The following is a 27,267-nucleotide window of genomic DNA, read 5'->3' as shown; positions in this document are numbered from 1 at the left end:
ATCCTGCATCATTTTTATAAATTAAATGTTTTGTATGCATAGGCCTATAAACAGAAATTAATACAAAGAAAAATAAAAAAGGGGGAAGTAAAGAAAGTAGAGTGCCAAATTTCTTGTGCACACTGACACTGCCAATAGACTACAGAAGTATAGGCTACATCCACTAATATTGTTTTCACGTTATACGGCCTACTTTTAGAACTGTTAGGCCTAATGGACTTCAATTGCGCTCTGATCGGAAGGAAACGTGCCCAAATATGGAGTCATATAATGTCACAGTCCTATGACGACTGATGACGTCACGCTGACCACATTAAGTCTGATTGGACTTCATTGAAGCCACGCTGTTGCCATGTGGATCCCACTTATTTTATTTATTTGTTTATTTATTGTCTCTGCCGAAGGTGGAGAATATGTTTTCGCTTCGTCCCGCCGTGTGTGAGCAAACATTGTTAGCCAAGCTAACATTGGGCAAGCTCCACGTGACACGTGTCAATTTGTTGACACCAATGCCTCTGATTGGCTAGAGTGACGCGTGACGAAATAAAATTCTATAAATAGGTGTGTCACTTCAAAAAGCCTTTACTTTTTGAAGTGAGGTAAAACAGGATCAATCAGACTTGATTGGAACAGTACCTTCAGTAAGTCCAAATCACCCGTCTGTGCGTGTGTGTTTCCCTCTGAGAACACCTAACATTGGTCAAGCAAAGGCGCAGAAGGCCAAAGCTAAGAAAGCATACTCATCTACAATTGTAACACAGAAGAGGACTAGAGTTGAAATGATCCCACAACAAAGCCGAAGTCTTAATACGTGTCAATATGTTGACATCAATGTCTCTGATTGGCTAGAGGGACGCATGACGAAATACAATCCTATAAATAGGTGTGTCACTTCAAAAAGCCGTTTACGTTTTTGAAGCGAGGTAAGACAGGATCAATCAGTCTTGATTGGAACAGTATCTTCTAGTCCAAATCACCCGTCCGTGCGTGTGTGTGTCCCTCTGAGAACACCTAACATTGGTCAAGCAAAGGTGCAGAAGGCCAAAGCTAAGAAAGCATACTCATCTACAACAGTAACACAGAAGAGGACTAGAGTTGAATTGATCCCACAACAAGGCCGAAGTCTTAATACGTGTTAATATGTTGACACCAATGCCTTTGATTGGCTAGAGGGATGCATGACGAAATACAATTCTATAAATAGGTGTGTCACTTCAAAAAGCCGTTTACGTTTTTGAAGCGAGGTAAGACAGGATCAATCAGTCTTGATTGGAACAGTATCTTATAGTCCAAATCACCCGTCCGTGCGTGTGTGTGTCCCTCGTGCGTATGTGTGTAACATTGGTCAAACAAAGGCGCAGAAGGCCAAAGCTAAGAAAGCATACTCATCTACAACAGTAACACAGAAGAGGACTAGAGTTGAATTGATCCCACAACAAGGCCGAAGTCTAAATACTATAACAATTGGCCACCTTGATCAAATACATTATGTAGCACTAGAGAAAACTGACATAGATCAAACACACCAATCAACTGCTGAAACTGTTCAAGACAATGAAGATGAAGAAGACAGACAAGTATTTGAACAAACCAGTCAATTACGACGACTCCCATATGATAGATTGCTTCAATGTAAACAGAGCATTGCTTCAATTAAACAGAGCTAAGAATCATAAAGAAAGAATGAAATTAATCAGAGACAAATAATCGCTAAATGACAAAAGACGAAGACTAGCCATGAATGCTGACAATATGACACAGCAAAGATTGCTACAATCTCTGGAAGAAAAAGTAGAAGAGTCTGAAGAGAACATCGAAAGGAAAAAAAGGAACTGGTCAAAGTATTCAAATAATGAAAGACAACATCAACAAGCACATAACACGAGTAAGAAGAAACGGTACAGATCACAAGAATTAGAAGTTAATGAAGCTGCTCTCGCATTCTTAAAGAAGATATCCGAATGCTCTACAGAGAATCAGTGGCAGAGTTTAAACCTGGAAAGTATACAGGAACGATAGATATTGTAAGTCTCCTAGACAAAAACCCAACTGCAATCAAGCAAAACAACACTTGGATGTGCCACACGTGTCATCGGTCCATTAAACTTGGGAAACTCCCTACACAGGCTTGGGCTAACAACTTATTACTCGACCCAATACCCCGAGAACTGCAGGACTTGCACCCGTTAGAAGAAAGGTTGATAAGTCAACGTATTGCCTTCATGAAACTTGTTGGCTTGCCAAGAGGCAGACAAAAGGCAATCCATGGTAATGCAGTCAATGTGCCATCTAACCTAGACACTATTATCAAATTATTGCCAAGACTTCCTGAAACTGCGGAGGTTGTTCCCTTAAAACTAAAACGAAAATTGGCTTACAAGGGACACTATATACATGAATATGTGCGGCCAAAAAAGGTGCTTGACGCCCTAAACTGGCTAAAGAAAAACAATCCTCTATACAACGACATTGACATCTGCAATGACTGGGAGGACCGCTGGATCGAAGAAAATAGTGAATTGTGGGAAGCGATGACAACCATACCACAAGAACCTTACCCAAACAAGAATGAAACCACCTCTGCAACTTCATCTATAACCTATATAGAACATTTATACAAGAAATTAGAAGATTATGTTAAGTACAATGAACTGACCATCTTTGATGTACCTAAAGATGGCAATTGTTTTTATCATGCTGTAGCAACCACCCTTGAGATAGCAGGTATACAAACTATCACAGGTGCTGACATGCGCACACAATTGGTTACCTTTCTAGAAAACCCAGTGATCCAGAAAGACTATATGCAATTTCTCGCATTGCCTAATGCTGAAGAATATCCAATTGATTCACCCGAGTTCATATTCCAACAGCAGCAAGAAATGAAATTGATCATTGAAAAGATACGCAAAAACGATTGGGCCGACAACATTGCAATAAATGCTGTGGTAAACATGCTGAATATCAACATACTCATCTACAATAGTAACACAGAAAATGACTATAGAGTTGAATTGATCCCAAAACAAGGCAGAAGTCCTAATACTGTAACAATTGGCCACCTTGATCAAATACACTATGTAGCACTAGAGAAAATTGACATAGATCAAACACACCAATCAACTGCTGAAACTGTTCAAGACAATGAAGATGAAGAAGACAGACAAGCATTTGAACAAACCAGTCAATTACGAGGACTCCCATATGATACATTGCTTCAAGAAGAACATTTTTTAGATGCAGACACTACATATTCAGTCGCCCCTGCAGAACACCAAAACCCACGCGCATTCTATCTAGACGACAAGTTTGAAGAATTGGCAAACCCATCAAAGTACCCTTATGGCCGTGGTGGTTTAAAAACAGAAAGAGAAAAATATATCACACGGAGAAAATATTTTAACCAACGCCTTTTGCATTATGATGGCCGTTTTGCTAAAGACATAGACTATCTTCTGGCAGCTCAATACATGGTGGAAGCACAACAGGTCAAAGATCAAATTCAGATATCCCTACGACAAAGCCGCGGTCAGACATTCCAAAATAAAAGGGTTAATGCTGGCATATTCAAATCACAACAAAATGTACAAACAATGTTGTTCACAGACGTAGCCTTCAAATTCCTAAAAAACACAAGAGGTTCACCAGCCTATTGGCAAAATGTGCTTTTAGACTTACTAGCAATAGTTAGACAATTAGGAATACCAACCTTCTTCGTAACGCTGAGTGCTGAGTACAAAATAAATAATTTTTTGGATCTCTTTTTTTCATCCTATGTTTTTTTAAACATTTTTTAAAACATTTTTTTAAACATTTTTAAACATTAGAAGACAAAATATGATTTTTAAATCATTTTTTTTTGAATAAATATTTCTTTAACATACACCTTTTTATTTAACTAAAATATATATATTTTACTCTACTGTATCTCATTAGTTATTGCTATGATAATATAATTGCTATAGTCTGCTGGCGGAGACTTGTGCTCCGAGGAGCACATTTTCTAGTTTATTTTCAGTTCAACTGAAGTGAAATTTTGACTCCAAGTGGAATTTGGAAATGTGTTGTTCCTTAAAACAAACAAACGGTAAGACAAATGGCTTACAATTAAAAAAATATTTGAGGAAGCTTGTTGATATTATCAAATGTAAACAAAATACCTCTTTATCATTGACTGGACCAGTGGTTCTCAACCTGTGGGGGTCCCCACATGATTTTTTTTTTTTGGGGGGGGGGGGGTCCCCAGTAAAGTGACAATTTAAGGACTTAAGACCTTTTTAATACCTAAAATAAAAAGGAAAGTAATCAACACACTATACTATAAAAACTGGTCAAACATTGGCCAAATAATATAAGATATGGTGAAATATTGTGAAATTAGCAGATCTGCAAGCTCACAATGCCTTGCGAGGCGTTGTGAGCTTGTAGATCGGCTATTTTCACAATGTTTATCTGTGGAACGGAGTCAAACTAAATGTAATGCCTCAACTCCTACAATTCCAAGTGCTTGTCATGGTGGGGGGGTCGCCAGTTCAAACATGATTATTTTGGGGGGGTTGCAGCCTGAAAAGGTTGAGAACCACAGGACTAGACCACCCACCAACTGTATTTGGAATTACATATAGAGGAGCTACTTGTGATATGTTATATGGTCCACAATTACAACTTGTAATTGTGGACCATATAACATATCACACTGGTCCCCTACAATAACAATATGTATAAAATCAATAGTTCTACTCCTATGATTCTAAAGGTGGGGTCTGGGGACCCAGGGGTCCTTGAGAGGGTTCCAGGGGGTCAACAACAAAATCACTTTAACTCTATAGCCTACTGTACTGTATTGAAACATTGTTTTGGAAACATTTTAAACACAAATCCTGTATGGTGGTGCCTGGCACAAAATACAACAATTGAGGGTCCTTCACATGAAAAGGTCTCGAGAATCACAGAGCTTTTTTCAAACGGTTTGTGTCATGAATGTGTTCTCAGAACAGGTATATTACGTGATAATAAAGCAACGTAATAAGTTAGATATTTTCCACACAGCGAATGAAGGCACGACCTGTATGAATAGTTACAGGTCGTGAATGTGAATGTTTAGCATTTTCAGATTGTTAACTCATCACGCCTCCGGTATGTAAAGGCCTTTAAAGTGAATTTCCTTTTACGTATACACAGATAATCAGTTTGTAAAAGCTAAGTGATGAATGCCAGTCATGCATGGTCGCTTATTAAATAAGATTAAGTCCAGGCACTGATCACTCGATCTCATTTATTTCTTTTGTACAAAATGAGACAAGTTTTTCATAGAAACTGTACAATTCTTTAAACATAACATGCCAAGACAAAAATGATTTATTTCCCCCCCCTCTTTTTTTTTTTTTTTTTAACAGAATAATAAACATGGGAAGAAATCCACTATACTTATATACAAATCATAATTTATAGAACTCTCCAACTAAAGGTTCCTCCATTACAGTTAACTATTCGTGATGTGACAAGGATGACAATCTGGTAAGACTTCAGTGATCTAACATTGAAGGAAGGGGTCCATGATGCATGTATGCTAGAGATGCGCGGATGGGTTTTTTTGTCACCCAAATCCGTGCTAACAAGTTCATTATCCATCCGCCATCCACCCGCGGTAATTATATCATCCTATTTATAGATCCGCACCAACCGCACCAAATAATTGTTATTTTCCTGACGTTAGTTTTCTTATAAACAATGTCACTCACCACTGTCGCGATGCAGTGACTGTATACAATCCACAACCATGGTAACAACAAGCGCACGTCTTCATTCAGTTCATTGAGTTACTTTCGCTTTCAACCACTTTGTTGCCATGTCGGCTTTTTATAAGCTTTTTATAAGCGACTTTTGTTTGGCACTTGTTGTGGGCTTGTTTTCATAGACCTGGCTGCTTATTTCTCTCGCAAGTTGTCGCAACCTGGCAACACTGGCTGGCTGCAAAGCAACATGTAGTGAGCGGCTATTTTGTGCCTGGTGTAAAATGACGTAATATTAAAATACTACAAACGCACACACGGTGATCGAAATGTAGTGCTTTTTAAAAGCTATTTTAGGCCTATAGATTGATATAATTAATTTAATCCCCGCATTATTTCACCCGCGGTTTATCCAATATTAATTAATAATTATATTTGATTGACCCAAATCACCCAAACTGCGGTTAACTGCGGCAACCGCGGCTAAAACCACGATCCGCGCATCTCTAATGTATGCCTTTTGAACCACCCAAAAAAAACAAAAAACAATGGCCACGCCGTCTTCCCTTTGGCTGGTTGGAAGTGACGTGCGCCAGTCTGTTTACATTATGTAATAAGCTTAAGTGTGCAAGTTGGAAAACAGGTGATAAACAATTCTGTCCACCAAGGCTTGCCAACTCAGACGGCATACATACTCAGCGAGTCAGGGCGGGCACTCGCTTGGGCATGCGCTATCGGCGTGGAGTTAGTTGTTGTGACGTGGTGAGAAAACTCACAGCGATGGTTGCGTGGTTTGTGACATTTTCCGGTCTAAAAGGCATACATACGGCCGTCCATGATGGGTCACTGGGAAGAACCTTCAACTGAACTTTCATGCAGTTCAAGGTTCAAGTGCAATCAACTTGTCCCTGGATTCTTGAGTTCCTTAAGAGTTCTCACAGGTGAATTTAGTGAAGGGGAGCTGTAGACAAGTTGTTCACCATGAAGAGAATGGCTCCATCCAGGTAGGAGCACAGCACCTGTAGGATATGGGCCGTTATCGCGGGTCAGGCCGGTGGGCTTACTCCATTTCGGTGAAGCGGGCGAACATGGCTTTGCGGACGGCGTCTTTGTAGGTGTCCGAGGCGGCAAGGGTGTAATTGCTGCCTTTGGTTCCCAGACCAGATCCCTTCGTCCTCATCTGTGCCTGGGGTATGAAATAATAACATATTGACAATCATTCCCTATTCCCACTTTCATCTGTTGACAACATAAGTCATACGATTTTAATTACGCATGTATAAGTGGACAGATAATCCATTAGCCACTTTAACCCTGGTGTCCCTTTTTTGGGCATGTCATTAGGAGTGTGACGATATGAGTAACTCAAAATACGATATCTGTGTAACTGAAGAAAAAAATACGTTTGAAGGGGGGAGTTGGTTCACAGCACGTTAACGATTTACGCCACAGCGCGCGGAGCTCAGTGAATTAAATGCCAGTATGAACGACTGACAGTGCCAAAGATTAAAATAATGGCTAGTAATATGAATTAGGTTGGGGTTTTACACAGATGCCAAAGGTGAAAACATTAAAACTTACAATTTTATAACAAGTTCTATTCAAACAAGGGTTCCCTTTAAAAAAAGAAATCAGTGGCTGTGCTTTGTTCGACAATATTACTGCATCATATTCCGTTTAAAATTATTTATAAACGCATCTTTAATATCACAATCCAAATCATATGCATAACTACCGGTACTCTTTATGGAGCACAGAGCAACGTTTTGTGAAACAGGCATATGGAAAAAGGAGATGTGAGGAAATGTAAAGTAGACGGCAAGGATTGTAATTAATCTCCGTCAGCCAGCGAGCTGTTATGTTGACTCAGGGGTTGGTTGTAGGATTGGATGCAGTTCCCAGTTTAACGATATGACCGTTGTCCATCTTTTTCTGCTGTGTTTATCCTCTTCAAATAGTGAACCATGTTTGCCCGTTCTCCCTGACTGAGAGGATGATCAGTACTTGCGCACAGGTGTCGTTCAGTGGCTTTGTGTTGCGAATTTGCACACCAGGGGAATCCATAATAATAAGAGCACCTGCTTGTTGTAATATAATATAGATACTTGATGACATAATATAGATACTCGATAAGATGTCGCAAGAGGAAGTATGACAATATATTGCAGTATCGAGTTCTTTCCGTCCCACCTACAGTCATTATATGCAAAAATAGCATCGCATTGTGATGCGTTATTAAGCTGAATGGGTTAATTGGTGATTCGTTGCTTACCTCAATAGGTGCAGTAATGCCTTGTTGGTTGCGGCCTAGACCTTTGCCCTCCTGCCAGCCCATCGCCTGCAACATCTTGTTCCCGATGTTGTCACTGTTTAGGCCATCTTTAGTGGGCTGTTCATAGTTGCTGCAGGGTCACACAGGAATTGCACAATCATTAGCTATTTGACAAGACAACTGAAAAGAATTCCGGACAAGGACAGGAAGAATGGCACAAATTGATCATGTCATTTGTCATTTAATCCATTAAGACAGGGACCGCATCTGTGTCATTTTAAGATTTCTTTGGGCTATTCAAAAATAGCAGATATACAAGCTCATAGCGCGGCACAGATCTGCTATTTTTGAAAAATCTTGAAAATGTGTCCAAATCTTGTATATGTACATTCTTTAAGCGAACATTTGTAACTCAAATCTTTGCTTCTGGGGATTCTACAAATGTCTTCTAAATCATATCAGGTTTTTTTTCAAACTTACTATAATATCAGTGGTCCTTAAACTCTTTTCATGTCAAGGACCACCCAAAATCTGTATTTGGCCACGGACCCCGATCTCAAAATATGTCGTTCCAGGGACCTCCACCCAGAAGCAAAGATTTGAGTTCGCTTTTTTTGCACAGATTTGCACAAATGTTCACGATTTTTCAAAAATAGCAGATCTACAAGCTCATAGCGCTATGAGCTTGTATATCTGCTATTTTTGAATAGCCAAAGAGAGCCACAGATGTGTTCCCGGTCTTAATGGGTAAAACAAACAAATCAATATACCAGAGAGACTTACACAACTGGTGCTGGCGTGGTAGTAAATTTCTTCTTTTTAGGGACGGGAGGTTCAGGGATGCCGTATTTCTCTCTCCTCTCTGCAGCCCTGTCTCTGTATTTCATCTACTCACAAAAAGAGTGAACAGTTTGGGTCATTTCAAATCACTGTAATAAGAGACGCAGACAGTTAACAGTATCAGCTGGAAGGCTGTATATCGATTAAGGCGAACCTCAGTTTCTTTCCTCTCCAGCTCCTCCAGCTCTGCCTCGGTGAGCCTGGACCTGCGCAGTACCTCCATGTTTTGCTGGAACGGAGAAAGGGCAAGTTAGGACAGATGCAACGCAATAACCTGAGAGCAACACTGCCCTCTAGAGCTTTATTAGTCCACAGTAAAATCAGTGTTATTTTCAAGGGGGTTTTCAAACTACTCCCTGGGGTCCTTGTAACATCTATGCAGGCTTTTTTAGTTGCTCGATTCAATATTTAGATATTTGATTTTCATTTTACTAGAGCCCCTCCTACATTCACGAATTTAACTCCAAACTCCATTTTAGCCATGCTAGACTCATTGAAAACCCAAATCCCTGCTTCTGGTGACTGATATGGTCTTTCTTGTGTGTGAGGGGGCTGTTTTTTCAATTACTGTAATGTTTTCATTTATCATTTTTTTCATTAAAAAAAAAGTTATTGAGAGGAACACGGCCCCCCTCAGGCATTAGGAGGACAATATCAGTAGGACAATGTCAATCAAAACACGTCACATCGCTTGTAGATCAGCCATTTGTGCTATTTTTCTGAAATGTTTTGAAAGTGTACGCCTATCACATGCCCAAAATACGGACACCACCTTGAAAGCGGAGTGCACAAATGAAAGGAAATGGACCCATCATCTTTATACTCCCAAGTGAAATGAACACTGACAATGTCAATTTTTAAAGTGTACGTTCAAGGACTAATAAGGGTACCTTGTGCAGGTCTGAGAGCTGCTGGTGACGTAGTAAAGCCTCTTTGTTGGGGAACTGTCTTCTACACAACAAACAGGCCATCTTCTTCCAGTCCGTCATCTTGTCCTGGAACTCGTCGCCGCTCTCTGGATCCGCCGTCCCCTCCTCTGGGTCACTGTCACCGCTGTACGCCGCCACAAGACCACACTGACCACCACCATGCAGGAACAGGGCAACACAGTCAGTATAGGACACCGTTCACGGCTTTCAGGAGGTGTAGTAACAGACTATGTAGCATTCAGATTGTGGAATAGTTGGCTGGCTTAACCCATTAAGACCTGAGGCCGATTCTTAATAATGTCTTCTAAATCCGAACAGTTTTCTGAAAAACTTATGTTTCTCTATCAGTGGTTCTCAAACCTCTCAAGGACCCCCGAAATTATATGTTTTTGGCTGCCGACCCGCATCTCAAAACATTTTGTTCCAGGGACCCCCAGAAGCAAATATTTGAGTTAAAAATGTTCGCTTTAAAAGAATATAAAAGTATTAATTTGTTCACATTTTCTCGATTTTTCAAAAATAGCAGATTTACAAGCACGTAGCGCGCCACCGAGCCAAAGTGTAAAATTATGCTTTTTAGCTCAAATCAAAAAATTACACAGATGCGTTCCAGGTCTGAATGGGTTGAGACACTAGGGTCCCAGACATTAAAAAAAGAATAATGGGGGTCTGTGGCCTAATCCATATCAAACTGAAAAATGAAAACTGTGAGAATCACTGGTATAGTACACAGATAGAACACAGTTCTATTGCAGAATGCAGCAGCACAGTCAGTGTGCTGACAAAGACCAGACGGAGAGAAGCACACAATAAAACCATTCTGAAGTCCCTGTGTTGGTGTGCCTGCTGGCATCAGAATAGATTTTTAAGATCCTTTTTATTGACTTTAGCTTTAAATCAATGGAAATGCACCCAGCGGCCCGCCTACTCATCTGCTATGCTTTTTAGTTATGAGCTCACCCTTAGAATGGACCCATACGGGTTCATTTGGTTCCATTTGTATGCTCTCAAGAGCTATGGGGTCTGTGGCCAAATGTGTGCAAACTGGGGGAACTGCTCTAAAATGTCAACAAAAAGCAATTATGCTTAGCTATTATGGTTCTAACATTTTAATAAGAATTCTCAAGGCACATATTGTTAACATTGCTTTTACCTGGGTTCTTTGCATTGCTTTAGTTTATAAATTTATTTCCCCCTCATTTAAAATGTCCTTTCTTTTTTTAAATTTCTCTTTCTGTGAAGCTCATCGAGTTGCAAATAAGGTATGAAATGTACTATATAAATATTGATTGACAATTCTTCCCCAGGACAATCACACATTTAACAAGCTAGCCAAATTAAAGGCTTGTGAAACATTAATACCACCCAAAGACAATGGCACAGGTCACTTTTACAGCATTCTACATGCTGACTAAATGTTTTTTACAGTTATGTGTGGAGTCACATTGCCCTCTAGTGGCTGTTATTGTATATATTGTTGAGATGTTTGCTTGTTCTTCCGATCATATTACTGTTGTCTTTTTCACTGTTACAATGCTGCCACAATGTCAGAGGAGACAAACAAAAAATAAATTTACACCTGTAATACGTCGATACGTCCTGTACACAAGACGTATCGCTAAAGATAACCTGGCTTGAAACTTTAAGATCATAACCAAGATAGCCTCGATCTCCAGGCTTTTATTGCTTAGTTTTGCTAAAAAATAAAAGCCTGGCCCAACTATAGCCTGTACTGGGTATGAGGAAGTGTTTCATTTCCCAACCAACCAGAGTGCAGTGGGCGTCGCTCGTAATGTTGTGTTAACGGGGCGGGGGTTGACGGACAGATCGGTGAACCAATGGGATCAGGCGCCGTCTCTCGCCGGCTCTATACACACGCCCCTTTATACACGAAATCAGGAGGGTTGCAGCAGGCTATAACCAAGATAACATGGCTTGTTAATATATGGCTTTCCAAAAGTGTTAAAAGCTTACCTTGGATGAATTTACAGAAGTAGTTGGTAGCTCTTCTTCAGAGGATTTTAGCGCCTCTGGCATGAGTCTTTCAAGAGCTCCCGCTTGCTGCAAAACAAAATGTATTCAAGTCATTGAGTCCATCTCTGCTTTGAAATCACTGCAGAACCTATATATTTATTTAAAAGAAATGTGACAGGGCTCAGTACATCAATTTAAATACCTTCTTTTCAAAGAGTGTTGTGAAGCCAGCGTCGGCGGCCGCTGCCTCCTTCTTCTCCTCTTGACTAACGGGTTGGAAGCTACCCCTGAAGTTGTCCTTATGCTTGTTCAGACTCTTCGCCCAGCGCTCCATGTCTTTAGCGATCTGAAGGAAACAAATTATGAATCCTCAAGACCACCTTCTAGAACAGCTCACACGGTCTCACCAAAAAGTCATGACTAACAAAAATCTGTCTATTATTGATTTTATTGTCTCTGCTCCGCCGTACCTGCTGAGCAGTTTTGCTCTTGGGTTTCTCTTTTTTATCCTTGCCATCTTTAGTCTCTTTGCCCGTTGATGTGGCAGCTGCGTTGTCACTCCCGGTGCCAGCAGCGTCGGCCGGGACGAACGTCTGCTTCTCGCTGTCCCAGTACAGATACTGCTGAGTCTGGGGGTTGTAGTAGTACTGAAAGAAATGAAATACACTAGTTTAAGCCAAACAAACTTTAATCTTCACCAATAATGCTTGTAATGTAGTCTGAAAAGTATGGTGTAGCACTACATGTTGTTAAATGTCCGAAAATACACACCAACATGAATCCAAAATATTATTAGCCAAGATGATTTGTAAACAAACAAACCAAACATTAAATTTACACAACAGTGACGATGATTGCGTTGTCAAACACATGTATGACGAAGCCGTCAAAGCTGCACTTAAAATGATAACCTGTGGAATACTTCCAAGCAAGTCTCAATTCTCAATTGTCTCATTCTCAACAGACATCGATGAGACAATCAGATACAAATGGTGAGCTAGCTTTAAAAGCCCATCATCAAGTTGCATCGAATGCTTTCCCAAAAATGAAAAGAAAGTTTAATATGCAATACAATTTTGGGGATCCTAGCTTTGTCTCTCTCTCTCTCAGCTAAGGAGTGCCTAGCCTGAAAAACGATGAAGACCTCTCGTGTACATGTTGATGATGGGCTGTATCTTACGTGCGTGTTGGCGTCGTAGTAGAAGCCAGTCTGGGGGTCATAGTAGTAACCAGAGGACTCATCATACTGATAGGTGGACGTATCAGGTACAGCTGTCGATCATTCAACAAAGAAAATGTCAGTCAGTATTTTAAAAAGGACAAAAAGTGCTAAAATGAGACGTCACATCAAAGCTATGGTCCTCGTCAGTGACAAACCATTTATTTGTGAAGATTAATTATTCTACCACAAAGCAAGAATTCAGAGAATTACGATGACATGACCAACATAAGGATAGATTATTAAAAGATAAATTATCACTTTTTAATTTGTGTAATGGATTAAAATTGATTAGTTCGTCATCATCATCAGTACATGTTTTAAAAACAAGTGCATACATACCACCGCTGGTGTCAGCAGTCTGACCCGACGATGCCGCTGTGGCAAGTAGTGAAGGCATGGTGACACTCGCTTCCGGCTGCTGCAGGAATTTATAATTATGTCAGTGGTGGAAGAAGTACTCACATGTTGTACTTAAGTAAAAGTACCAATACCACAATGTAGAGTAAAAGTACATAAGTATTAGCATTAAAATGTACTTACAGTAAGTACTGAAAGTAAAAGTACTCATTTTTCAGAATGTCCCATTTCACAAGTTTCCAAATGTATAAAAATGCTTTGAAAATAGCAGATCTACAAGCTCATATGATTGTGAGCTTGTAGATCGGCTATTTTCAAATAGCCTAACTATGCATAGGGCTGAAGTGGTTAATGCAGGTTTTGTAATAATAATCATCAAAAGTAACTAGTAACTTAAGTTCTCAAATAATTGTAGTGGAGTAAAAGTACAATATTTGCCTCTGAGATGGAGTAGAAGTAAAAGTACTGAAACTTTAAAATACTCCAGTAAAGTAAATAATCCTCAAATTTATACTTAAGTACAGCACTTGAGTACCTGCACTTAGTTACTTTCCACCACTGATTTATGTGATAGTTTGATTATGTGGACATTTAGCACATTTTAGTACGAATTGTTAACCACTTAAAAAGCTGCAATCCATTATGTTTTTCTGTGAATAAAACATTACAAATATCTAACAAAGAAATGGTGCCAAAAGTGGCATGATTCCAGTATTACTGATGCAGAACTGTGTGTTACCTGCTGGCCGATGACGTGTGCTTGGTAGACTTGTGGACCACCTGCAGCTGGGACTACAGTCACACCTGGGGCTGCTGAGAGGGAAAGCAAACAAATCTCTAAGCAACTTAATAATAGAACACATGCTCCACATACTGTGCCGAGGGACAGATTTACAAATGTTCTCCATTTCCTGAAATGCCATTCCTATCTTAGTATGTCGTTGCTGTTGGGCAGACACCTCCTATCTCCATATTTCAATGTTTTTTTCTCGTAAATTAATGCCCTACTTCGTCATACAAGAGTCTCGTACAACATTTGTGAAAATAGCCCCATCTACAAGCTCACAACGTGCTGCAATTGTGGCTTGTAGATCGGCTGTTTTCACCATTTAAAAATGTTTTGGACATATAAGGTTTCCACCTGACAGCAATGATGTCTGGCCAGTAATAGGACAATAACTATAACCATAATGATTATCATGTGAGCATCCACACCGATGTTGACGCTATAGCTGTAGTGTGGACACTGTCATTCATTTGAGTCTCTTACCTCCCAGTATCCCATTGCCCTGGGAACCGTCTGCTACCATCCCTGCTTGACGATAGGCCTGGTACTCCTGACAACAAAATAGATCCCGTGTTTGTCTTAACATGTCAGCGATTGTTCTTGTAAAACCCTCCAAATACAGTGAAATTGTCAATATATTGTGCACTATAAAGTAATTTTCAGCAACAATAAAAAAGAAAATGGCAAATATTCATCAGAAATAGCAGATCTACAAGGTCAAAAAGCTTACAGATCGGCTATTTTCGGCAAAGAGATTTGGTGTAGAAAGAAAGCAAGGAGGGGAAGGGGAATAAGTATAGACCCCTGAGGCAAACCTGGTCAAGTATAAGTTTTAAGTGTTTGAAGCAACAACAAAAAAAGTTTCAGTTTGATCCACTTACCGGTGACCAGGGTGAATAGCCTTCCTGCAGGTAACTGTACTCTGACCTCTGTGTCTCTACACCATGCTGTGGCTGGGGGGGGAAAAAAACAACACTCAGTAAGCATTTGCTCAGATGGGAGACAAATCCAATTTGTTTCTTAACCCATTAAGACCTGAGGCCGATTCTTACTAAATCTAAGTCTTCTAAATCCTAACAGTTTTCTGAAAAACGTATGTTTCTATATCAGTGGTTCTCAAACTTTTTCATGTCAAGGACCCCCAAAATGATATGTATTTGGCCGCGGACCCCATCTCAAAATATGTTGTTCCAGGGACCCCCCAGAAGCAAGGATTTGAGTTTAAAAAATTCGCTTTAAATGAATATAAATATATTAATTTGTACACATTTTCTCTATTTTTCAAAAATACCAGATCTACAAGCTCGTAGCGCGGCACATGAGCTTGTATATCTGCCATTTTTGAATAGCCAAAGTGTAAAATAATGCATTTTTAGCTCAAATCAAAAAGTGACACAGATAAGTTCCAGGTCTTAATGGGTTAAATCTGATCTTTGGGACTGACTGTCCACACTGTTATTTGTAGAGTGTACAAATGGAACCATTGTACACTCGAAGGAGTTACAGACCTGTAAGGGGTTCGTTTGGTTCTTAACTATCAGTCATGTAGCTAGGGACCCCTTGAAGGACCCCGCACTGACAACCTTTGGTGTTAGCTTGGTTGGAGAAAGTAAGGCCTACTGTACCTGACTGGAGGACCACTGGGCTGCAGCAATGGCTGTGCTGGCCACTGAGAAGGCACTGACACGATTACCGTCGGGTAGCAAGAGGTCCCTGAAAGAATCAAAGAGAAGATGCAGGATATGAGAAGTTATTTCCATCTAAAAAGGACCTCACCAGTCTAAAGGGCCATTCACATTCGCGTTCCACATGAACCTAGGCTTATTCTCTTAGGAGATACATCATCGTTGCCAGGCATCACAAACAATATCACAAGACTTTAAAAAAAAATAGCCTTAGCAACAGCCAATAAGTGTATAGCCCTTAGGTGGAAGGATGAACTCCCACCACCAACCTCTTTGTGGTTTTAGAGAAATAACTTTGTGTATTCCCAGTGAAAGAATAATGTATAACCTCAGGCAGAAGCCCGATAACCTCACTCCGTCGACTTTGAGGGAATCTGGCGTAAATTTATTGATTTCACGGAGGCAAATGATGTGGAGGATTGAGAGGTTATCCTGGACGGTGTCTGCAAACAGCTGCAATTAGGCCTTGAAATTAGCATTGAAGAAGAGAGAGAAGGAGGGGACGTTTTTATTTTTAGTATCATTATAATTTATTTATTTTTCAACAATTTACTATGTTGTGACATGTGCTTAGTTTTTTTTACTTTTCACTTTGTATACGTCTGTTTATTTTTTACTTTACTTTGTCTGTATGAACCAGTAATGTGGGGAGGGGGGAGGAGGGGAATAAAAAAATTATATGATGACAACGCCAACTATACTCGTTGACGATATCGATTGGATCACTTTCAGCGCGATTTTATGAATGATAGCGGTATTGACAGCCATTAAAAATCCGGACATCTGGGATGCAATGTCACTCACCCTCAGAAAGTTGTGTTATTAATGTAGATGAGAAGACTATTATGAACGCTAGCTGGTGGGCTATTAAACAGTCATTACCTCAGGTAGGGTAATAATTAATAATATCCTATTGCATGGGTCTTTCAGCACTCTGAGATCTCTCTCCCCCTCTCTGTGTGGGCTGCGACACAGATGGACTGCGCAGCGCGTTTGGTGCTGGTTTACAGAATGTATCGTACGTCAGTGTATGCTCACATAATTTGTGTTATAGTTGTAGTGCTATATGTGAGTGGAGCTTAATTCTAGCCATTACTACAGATTGCCCCTAGCTTCAACACATGTTGTGTAGGTTACATACGTTTATGCAATGTATACTTTAGTAGACTTTATTGTTTATTTTTAAATGTCTTTCACTACAAGGGCGGTTGGGTACGTAGTGAGACCACCTGGGAATCGGAAGGTCACCGGTTGGCCCCCTGGCCTGCACAGTCTGTGTGTCGCCATGTCCCTGAGCAAGACACACTTAGCCACCAACTGCTCCCCGGGTGCAGTATTAATAGCACCCACTGCTCTTAATATTTAGTATGGGTAGATGCAGAGGACGAATTTAAAGTATGTGCACATGTTCTACAAAAGTCCGCCAGAGTCGCTGTAGCGCCGGGATTTGGCCACATAGCATTGCCATCCAGAATTGGGGGGCAGGACTAAATGGTCCATCTTTGACCCGTTTCTGAACATCGTATTAAAAAAAAGTAGTCCAAAGTCTCTATAGGTGTGTTTAGGTAAAAACAGGATGGGAAATAAATAGTGCTGTAAAACCTTTCAAATTGAGTTGGGTTTTTTGACAGCCTGTGCCGAAGTTAACACGGAAGCTCCTGATCTGCTGTTGATCAGGAATGTGCTGCCATGTTAAATCTTTTTTTTTGCGTTTGTGTGTACGGTTACTAGGGGTGTGCCGATATATCGTCCCGCGATATATCGCGATACGTTTTCGTGACGATATGTATCGTTTTGGGGGGAAAAAATAGTTTAAAAAAAAAAAAAAAATCTTTTTTTTTTTTTTTTTTTTTTTTTACAATAATTATAATCAGGCATGCAAACAGCCCCGGGGTGAAAAGGGTGACAACATGTTTTTTTTTCAGGTCAGGTGTCACACTATTGCCCTATTTGGATTCAAAACGGCTATTGAAGCTGAAAAGCTACAAGTTCGCATATCTGAATAATGCAAAAACAGAATTATTTGTTTGCATTTGCTTTTTTTCTCCCCCATATATTTGTCATAATAAAAAAAGTGCGTATCGTATCGTATCGAAATCGTATCGAAGTTGTGAGCCAAATATCGTATCGTATCGTTTGGTGAAATTAGTGTATCGGCACACCCCTAACGGTTACATATTTTTAAAACTACGGTCATGTGGACATTCATTTTCTTATTTTTTCCTGACGACGAAACACCCGTTTAGAAAAATACCCATATACGTGTGGTCAAGGCCTTATTCACGCCTACAACACACACACGTGTAAAACTGTCACACATCACAAACCAAACAGAAGTAGCACAGAGAAAACACGCACTTCCTGGCACTCTTGGCGTAGTCGACCCCGATGGTTTTTCCATCCAGCTTCAGTGGCGGCTGTAGTCCCTGTAGAATGGTAAGCAGCTGGGACGCCTCCTGTTTAAAAGAGAGGGACAATTCTTCTTAGAGACGTCTCACATTTAAAGTGACATGAAAACAAGCTAAACTGAAAAGACAAAAAGCAGTAGTTAATGGCGAATTGCGATAGTACTATGAAAAATAATTTTACAGGATGCAGTTGGCTACTGGTATCAGCAAATCATATCACTTGAAGATAATATGCATTATTATAATTTAAGAATATATAGAGAATATATATATATATTATATACCGTATATAATATTTAGAAAATACTGTACCAGAGGGGAGGAAAGCTGCAGAAAGGCAAAGCCTCTGTTTTGGCCTGTCTGCTTGTCCTTGATGAGGCGGACGTTGTTACCGGACAGATTAGCATATGGCGCCAGGGCAGCCATGATGGCCTCCACTGTGGTCTGGGCAGCAATGTTCCTCAAGATGATCGCTACAGAGAACAAAGACCTTCATTAACCCATTAAGACCTGGAACGCATCTGTGTGTCATTTTTGGATTTCTTTGGCTATTCAAAAATAGCAGATATACAAGCTCATAGCGCGGCACCGAGTGCCACGCTATGAGCTTGTAGATCTGCTATTTTTGAAATTGCAAATCTTTGAATGTGTATTTTTTTTAAAGCGATCATTTTTAACTCTGTTACAACTTCTGGGGGGGTCCCTGGAACAACATATTTTCAGATGGGGGTCCACGGCCAAATGCATATCATTTTGGGTGGTCCTTGACATGAAAATGCTTGGGAACCGCTGATATTAGAGCAACATACGTTCAAAGATTTGAGATGGACTTAGATCCAAATTAAGTGTTAAGTGAAGTCTACAGTAATGAATTCCTCCTTACTGTCGCCATAGAAGTCTAGACTGGTATGGCCTTCTGCTGGTCCAGTGGCATAGCTGGCCTCACACTCTGTTGAGAAAAGGACAGAAAGGAAAGGGGGACATTATTAGAACTCCCGGAATGGAGGCGAATTAAAGAACCGGGAGCAAGGGGACAAACTGTCAAAACCCAAGTCAACTCTGTGGATTCAAGTATTTTAGCATTTGACCTGGTCTATCTTGGATAGCATGTGATCTATTGTGTGTCGTTTCCATTGTCGTTTTGCCTTTAGGCAAAAAAGAAATGTGTGTGCTGTTTGCCATATGTTGATCCTAGATATGACAGATTAGTATCTATGGGCCTCTACAGCTTGTGGCAACAGGAAATTGCGAGCTGCATTTCAGCACTGAGCCACAGGCTGTCCGGGTGGCTGCAGTTAGAGGCCTCTGGCTTGATGAAATACTTACCAGGTTTGGCTGCTCCACACCTGAAGCACTTCAGCCTCCTCCGGAAATTGTACAGGCCACACTGCAAGTAACCGTTCAAATCATTTTTTTATTGATTACACAGCTACTAAGGCCCTGAACAGTGCTGCCTCAGATTTACTCGCAATATAACCATACTTACCTGTGACAAAACCTTAACCTTTACCACTTGTACCTGCATACGTGCCCATGTGTAGGGTTTTTAAAATAATAATCTACTCAACGGTGTAGGGATGCACGATATTGAAATTTTGGCCGATGTCTGTTAACCGATTAATCGCATGGTTACATCGATCGATAGCGATATTGCAATATAAGTTTCCAGTAGGATTTATATTACACTTGCTAAACAGTAAAGGTCCTTACACACCGGGGGCGATTTTTTCATGCGAATAATACGTATATTTTTTAAAACCTTATAAAGTCAATGCAAGCTTCCACATCAGTTTTGCGGAGCGAAAAAGCGTCTTTTATTTATTCGGACCGAGTCCGAATTTTGCGTATATTCGCATAATCGCCAGTGTGTAATGACCTTAACTGTGATTCTGGGTGCAGATGCAGACTTCTAAAAAAACATGGTGTATTCTTATTATCTGATTAGGACGTCTACTGATCAATAAACTTAAAAGTAGTAAAGTCTTAACATTAATTTTTTACTTCATATTTTTCAGTACTTGTTCTACAGGTAGACCCTTTTGAAAGCTTCCCAAGAAAACATTGATTGAATCTGCAGCCTTCAAATCATCACAAAAGGCTTTTTACAGCCTAACCCACAAAATATTGTCTAAAGATATGTGGATTATATTGCAGTTATCGATATTGCATCTTTAAGTAAACATCGGCCGATACTGATATGCTAAATGATTAATTGTGCATCCCTAGGACAGTGTACAGAGATAATAAGAGGCCTGACATTCGAGGGGGTTTGTTGTGGATACGGTGGCCAGAGCGTTAACTTACAGTGTTGCAGGGCCAGTCTTCATATTTGTTCCGGGGGTGGCTGTACAGCATGTCCACACTTTTGCCATTGATGGTCAGCCGTTTCTGCAAGAGGACAACAACAATTACTCAACATTTTCGTGGCTGGAGTGGATCTCACCAATAGAGCAAGCAGTGTTGGAAGGGAGAGACGGGGGACAGGGGACCCCCCCGACAGGTGCTTGATGTGTATGTGAGCATGATGGTGTAGATAGACATTTTTTTCTTAATGTGTTTGGGACCCGAGTGCCCAGACTGAGCTGGAGCAGAGTGTGTATAATGTGACCCTGATGGGACAATTTTGACTGCTTTCTCTAAAAAGTCACTTTTCCACTGAAGGGTACCGGCTCGTCTCGACTCTACTCGCTTTGCTTCCCGCTGCAGATAGGACTGTGCTAAATTATGTTGAGACTAATGCTGGTCTAGAAACTATCAATATGTTTCTGCTAACATTTCAGTTAACTCTTTAAGACCGGGAACACATCTGTGTGTCATTTTTAGATTTGGTTGGGCTATTCAAAAATAGCAGATCTACAAGCTCATAGCACGGCACCGAGTGCTGTGCTATGAGCTTGTATATCTGCCATTTTTGAAAAATCATGAAAAGTTGTGCAAATATTTGATTTTTTTCCTTTTTTTTGGCAGACATTTGTAACTCAAATCTTTGCTCCTGGGGGTTCCTGTAACTAAATATTTTACAAATGTTTGCTTTAAAAAATACATAATCCAAGATTTTGCCACGAATTTTCACGATTTGCCGCACTTGGTGAGCTTGTAGATCTGCTATTTTTGAATAGCCAAAGAAATCTAAAATGACACAGATGCTTTCCCAGTCTTAAAGGGTTAAGAGGTAGGCCTGGCCATGCAGATGCTCATTAATGATTCATTACCATTCATTGATCCGTTTACTAAAGTTTGTCAATGGGAGCATCCATGAGGCATTGAGTCCATTGTGACTGTGATGCTAGTGATGACTCTCTCTCCTCAATCAGTAGTCTGCAGTGTTTTCATGTCAACTTGTGTAGGTACCAGGTACTTTCACCTAATGGAACCCCCCCCCCCCAAAAGGGCGAGTAGAGTCGAGTCAAGTGGAGCCAGTACCATGCAGTGAAAAAGAGACATACAACCAGGGATGGAATTCCCACACCCAATATCAAGGGGGAAAAGATGTCCTATTCACAGTATTATTTAAAGACAAAAATAACAACCAAAAAAAACCCCAACAAAACTAAAAGGAAAGAAAACAAGCTCCTGCAACTTGGACTCAAACTGAATAGAAGTTCAACTCTGAAATATTAAATGGTAATTCCTCCAAGAGCCACATTTGGAATGTTGGAAAATAAAGATAAAATATGTTCCTGGCCTGAAAAGTATGCTAATTCCTTATGCCAATCTGCAGCTCTGGTGTTACTGCATGATTTAACTGGGTGACTAAACTGAGTACTAGCAACAAGGCCGTGCATATAACTGTAACATCCAGCTAAACATATCTTATTTCTATCTGGATTTTTTTTGTTTTATTTTATTGTTTTTCTTTTTGTAAACAGAGATGTGATCTGTATGAACTCCACACTTAATACTTTTCTTTTGGTTGCCTTTTTTGTTAACGTTCCAGATCCCCAAGACCAAAAACTAGACTTGGCGATTATGAAGCAACCTGATTGGTCTCCATCCATCGGGTAGCATCTTGCAAGTGATAAAAGTCCACGAAGGCGAAACCACGGCTTATACCTAGGGACAGCATTCAAATATAGACGGGAGGCGTGTTAGTCAGAGTCCATGGGCATTATTATTCAAACTGTCACAAACTGCTTCACGACCCAGGCCCTGTTTGGTAAAACAGGCCATTTAGGAGTTTTACCACAGCAAAAAAAAGAAAAGAAAAATAAATTCCTGAATGCCACAGCGAGAACCACACTCAACCAAAAAGTGTGCCTCCCGGCATTTTTACTTTCTCCAAATAGAAATATCCCTGCTCTCCTCACTTACCTCGTAGATCCACATTGACATGTTATGCTTCTTATGTTCATTACGTTTTTAAGCGATCAAATTAATTGTCAGTTGCTATGGCAAAACGGGTCTGAAAAACGGAAGCAGATTGGCCCTATGGTCAAAGACTGGGGGAAGGAATGGCTCTATGGTACACGTGGTTCTCACCTGTCTTCTTCTTCATCAGCCTGACATCCACTGGCTGGGGGCCTTCCAGCTGGTCCATGGCAGCTCGAACCTACAACACAAGACGACCATTAACGTTAAACCTGTTAACTGATTCACTGCCAATCACGTAGATCTACGCGAACCTATTTAAAGCCGCCACGTGCCAATTGCGTAGATCTACGTGAACTAATTTTTTTTTTTCAATTTGACCCAAAGACCAAGGAGATATAATTTTTCGAAGATCTAGACTCCTATCCACTTCCTTGCTAACTTAAAACTTAAAAATTCTGTATCTCGGCTCCTGAGTACTTTTTTATTTTCAATGAAAAACTGGCTGAAAAAAATTGAAAATACCTCTGGCAGTTAATGGGTTAAGAGTATTACATCTGTAATGAACTTTAACATAAATACATTAAATAATTTGCTTCTGACCAGTAGTTTCTCAAGCCAGACAACTGTCCCACAAAAATAAATAAAAATATACCGGTATATATATACATAATTTTATTTTTTTCATAAATATCACATCTACAAGCTCATAGCCTGGCACGAAGTGACGTGCTATGAGCTTGTATATCTGCTATTTTTGCCAACCAATGTGCTATGGTAAAATCTAAAATGACAGATGCTTTCCCGGTTTCAATGGGTTAACAGGATAATGATGTCGGCAAACCGGTTGCAAAACTATCCACCGTTATACCATCCCTACTTCCGTATTAACAAAGCACGAGTGTACCCCCACTCCCCTGAGCAGCACACGTCCACAAAATAACAAAACCTTAGTTGTTCAATTAATGTTAAGAATGGGATTTAGATAGCATAGATAGAATGGGATTTAGATAGCATAGATAGAATGGGATTTAGATAGCATAGATAGAATGGGATTTAGATAGCATGTCATTTAGACATATGCTAGGTTCAATGTGTGGTATCCCAGTTTCCTCTATTAATTACCTTGGTGTCTATTGCCCAGAGTTCATGCTCACTTTGCTTGTTATTCGGATTTCGCACTTGGATAAGAGTGTCTGCTAAATGCCTTAAATTTGTAAATATCTATTAGTGAGCCTTACATCGTCCTCTGTGGCGTGAAGAGACAGACCCCAGAGCATGATGGTCTTGCTCGTCTTGTCATCCCCTTGCTCTCTCCTGTAATCTTGCTCGGGGAAGTCTCCATCAGAGTGATAGCCATCTTCTGATCGATCGCTGTTCCGCCGTTTCCTCCCTCGTGGCTGGGCACAGGTCAATTAATCAGCATGTAATCAAAACAAAGCAATAAAAACTACACATGATGCCACTGGGCCCGTCACAACTATTACATAATCGCCTAATGGCAATTATTTGAGATTATCTGCATGATCTTTCAACAAAAAAAATGCATACGTTTTCAAACATTTAAAACAACAGATCTACAAGCTCACAACATGTCGACATTCTGTGAGCTTGTACATTAGCTATTTCCACTATTTGTACAACATTTAAAGTATAAGATAAGATTATTAAATATGTCAGTCACTTCTTTGTACATTTAAGTTATTTGTCATCTCAGCCCTGTGCAATTTTTACACAGAAATGTCATTTGTATTTATATGTTCAATGCCAAAAACACAATTTAAAATCATTAATCGTAATTACTTGTATGACAATTAATCATCAAGTAAAATGTAATGATGGTGAAAGGCCTAACGACGCCACGCAGTACATTAGTCACAGAATTCCCAGTGATATTACCTCTGGACTGTCTCGGCTGCCGCGGCGCTCTCCTTCGTGGCGGTCGCTTCGCCTGTCCTGTCTGTCCTCTCCCCAGCGGCGTGAGTCGTGACTGCGCTCCTGCTGGTCCCTGTCGCGTCTCTCGCGCCGCTCTGGGTCATCATGATGTGACTGCTCAGAAGAACCATACCTGCCAGTACGTTCAGTACGGCCGATCCTATTTTACAATAAAATTAGCACTTAGATCACTGAGGCTACATCTCTTATTAACAAGATAATAGGTAAAACAAAACAAAGCTGTACCATCATGCTAACTCATATCCACTCATCAGTGCATCTCAACAATACAATGTCATATAATGCATTTATTCTTTATTGGCCCAGATTTTTTTTTCAACCTCCTGACTGACAAGAACAGCCTCAACAGGGGGCGCACACACACACACACACACACACACACACACACACACACACACACACACACACACACACACACACACAGACACAGACGATGTCCCCCAACTGTGGAAAACAGTTGGGGGACAGTTGTCTTCCCAACTGTGGAAGGACAAAAGACCCTTGTATACCTCGCACTTGTATTAACAACAAATGGGGAGGAAAAACATTACAGATTATGCAGACACTTGATCCAAATCTCTAACCTGAATTGGCTCATTTACCTAGTCTTTTATTATTATTATTATTATTATTATTATTATTATTATTATGTAATCAAATATTAAAACAGATAACTGACCACCTAGTGAAAAACTATTATTTACATATCATGAAAGAAATAGCAACAAAATGGCACTGTATTTATTAGCAACAACAATGTAGCACTAAAGTCACACTCACCTCTTATCAGCACCCATTTCTTTTCACTGGAGTCAGAAACCAAAACCTTTGAGAAAGAAACAATGTATCCATCAAATACCATTGCTTCCTCATAGACAGTGGTGGAAAGCAACCAAGTACATTTACTCAGGTAATGTATTTAAGTACAATTTTGAGGTATACTTTACTAGGCCTGTCACAATTATTACATAATGGTCTAATCACAATTATTTTTGCATTATCGTTTCCATGTTGAAAAATGTTCAGATTTTCAAATATAAACCCCCCCAGAAATAGCTGATCTACAAGCTTCTAACCCTTCTATTTTCTTTTTTTTAACATGTATAAAATGCTTAAATATGTCAATAATGTCTTTGTATGTTTCAGTAATTTGTCATATCTGCCCTGTGCAATTTTTGATTACAAAGCCTAAAAGGCTTCATATGTTCAATGCCAAACACACAATTAAATCACTAATCGCAATTATTTGAGTGACAATTAATCGTCAACTTAAATTTGTAATCGTGACAGACAGTCCCTATATTTTATTTTCCTGGAGTATTTCCAGTTTTCAGTACTTTTACTCCACTACATCTCAGAGGAAAAACACTGTACTTTTTACTCAACTACAATTATTTGAAACCTTTAGTTACTCGTTAATGAACAGCAACATATCAAAATGACGAAAAACTGTCCAATGCAGTGTTGCCAGGTTTAGCGAGAGAAACAAGCAACCAGGTCTATGAAAACGAGCCCAAAAGCAGCGCCCAGGCCACATGAGCCCTTTAAACAAAATAGCTGATCTACAGCTATTTTGAGGGTCCTTAACACAAAACTGTTTAAGAACCATTGGTTTAAAAGCAACATCAGGAAGCAAGCCCAACTACACTTTAGAAACAAGTCCCCCAAAAAAAAACGCAACCCCCAATATTTACAAGCAACTGTTACAGAAAAACAAGCCCAAAGTCGCTTATAATAGGCGAACATGGCAACCCTGCTCCAATGGAGGGTCACATTATACCCAGTAAATACACCGTATCAAAACGACATAATGACGCAAATTACGTACCAAACAAACCGTAAACTCTGCTTAATATTGCATGTAAGACAGACTAAAAACTCACCACTGTGGTTCAGTTGTTTGCAGAGCAGTAGTAGGTTGTGTGTAGATGTTTTCTGCTGCTTTCTGTAATGTTTTCTCTCATCTCATCATTTCTTCACACAAACAACGCAACAACTGGACCTTCTTCTTCCCAAGATGCATTGCGTTGGATTGGATTGTGTGGGCGAGGTGCAGCATGGGTAATTCAGCAGCGATGGACGAAGTAATACTCAAATTTTTTACTTTAAGTAAAAGTATCGATATTGGAATGTAGAAAATTAAAAATGTACTTGAGAGTAAAAGTACAAAAGTATTGGTATCGAAATGTACCTAAAGTACCAAACGTAGACATTCTCATTATATTCATTATGTGAAGAAGGTCCCATCTCACAAGTTTTCAAATTCCTTTGAAAATAGCCGATCTACAAGCTCACAACATGTCGCAAAGCGAAGCCTTGTGAGCTTGTAGATCGGCTATTAAATTGACAAAGTATATATATATACATACATACTGTAGGTCAGAAGGGGTTGATTTAGCAGCATATGTTTTGTAATAATTATCAAAATCTACAAAGTAACAAATAATAAAATAATTATAGTGAAGTAAAAGTACAATATTTGCCTTTGAGAGTGGAGTAGAAGTAAAAGTATTGAAAATTTGCAATACTCCAGTAAAAATACCTAAAAATTGTAGTACAAGTACAGTACTTGAGTGCATGTACTTAGTTACTTTTCACCAATGTAATTCAGATCATCCAATGGTATTATAACGCCATGATGGTAACACATGACGGCCATCTTACCTGTACCATTGTTTATTTTATTTTAATTTATGTATGTCACACAGGTTCACATACAGTGTCTCTCACCATTATTATGGAATTACATTTCTGATGAAAGATGGCAAAGTTATCATTTAGTGCTGTTAACACTTTA

General features: G+C 39.8%; 1 protein-coding gene across 2 annotated transcripts; it reads right to left on the bottom strand.

The window, feature by feature from the left end:
• Positions 1 to 5,255: 5,255 nt before the first annotated feature.
• Positions 5,256 to 26,492, bottom strand: rbm5 (RNA binding motif protein 5). Of its 2 annotated transcripts, none has more exons than XM_080424704.1 (25): positions 26,354 to 26,492; positions 25,251 to 25,296; positions 24,414 to 24,609; positions 23,756 to 23,914; positions 22,686 to 22,755; positions 22,186 to 22,259; positions 20,511 to 20,594; positions 19,533 to 19,593; positions 19,090 to 19,155; positions 18,519 to 18,679; positions 18,157 to 18,254; positions 15,739 to 15,826; positions 14,995 to 15,066; positions 14,597 to 14,663; positions 14,066 to 14,139; positions 13,309 to 13,387; positions 12,928 to 13,019; positions 12,218 to 12,394; positions 11,950 to 12,093; positions 11,748 to 11,834; positions 9,735 to 9,920; positions 8,999 to 9,073; positions 8,788 to 8,891; positions 8,005 to 8,134; positions 5,256 to 6,918 (listed from the first exon to the last, which is right to left on the bottom strand). In XM_080424704.1, the coding sequence occupies exons 2-25, from the start codon at positions 25,265 to 25,267 to the stop codon at positions 6,793 to 6,795; spliced, it is 2,487 nt and encodes an 828-aa protein (XP_080280830.1). In that variant the 5' UTR covers positions 25,268 to 25,296; positions 26,354 to 26,492; the 3' UTR covers positions 5,256 to 6,792. The 2 variants fall into 2 exon arrangements, with proteins under 2 accessions (XP_080280830.1, XP_080280831.1); XM_080424705.1 differs by having other exon boundaries at positions 13,309 to 13,384.
• Between the last annotated feature and the right edge of the window lie 775 nt (positions 26,493 to 27,267).

Source organism: Gymnoscopelus braueri (genome assembly GCF_963280865.1).
Source record: "Gymnoscopelus braueri genome assembly, chromosome: 3".
Classification (NCBI taxonomy): domain Eukaryota; kingdom Metazoa; phylum Chordata; class Actinopteri; order Myctophiformes; family Myctophidae; genus Gymnoscopelus; species Gymnoscopelus braueri.
Note: the sequence above shows the minus strand (reverse complement) of the source record. Positions and strands in the feature narration are given on the sequence as shown.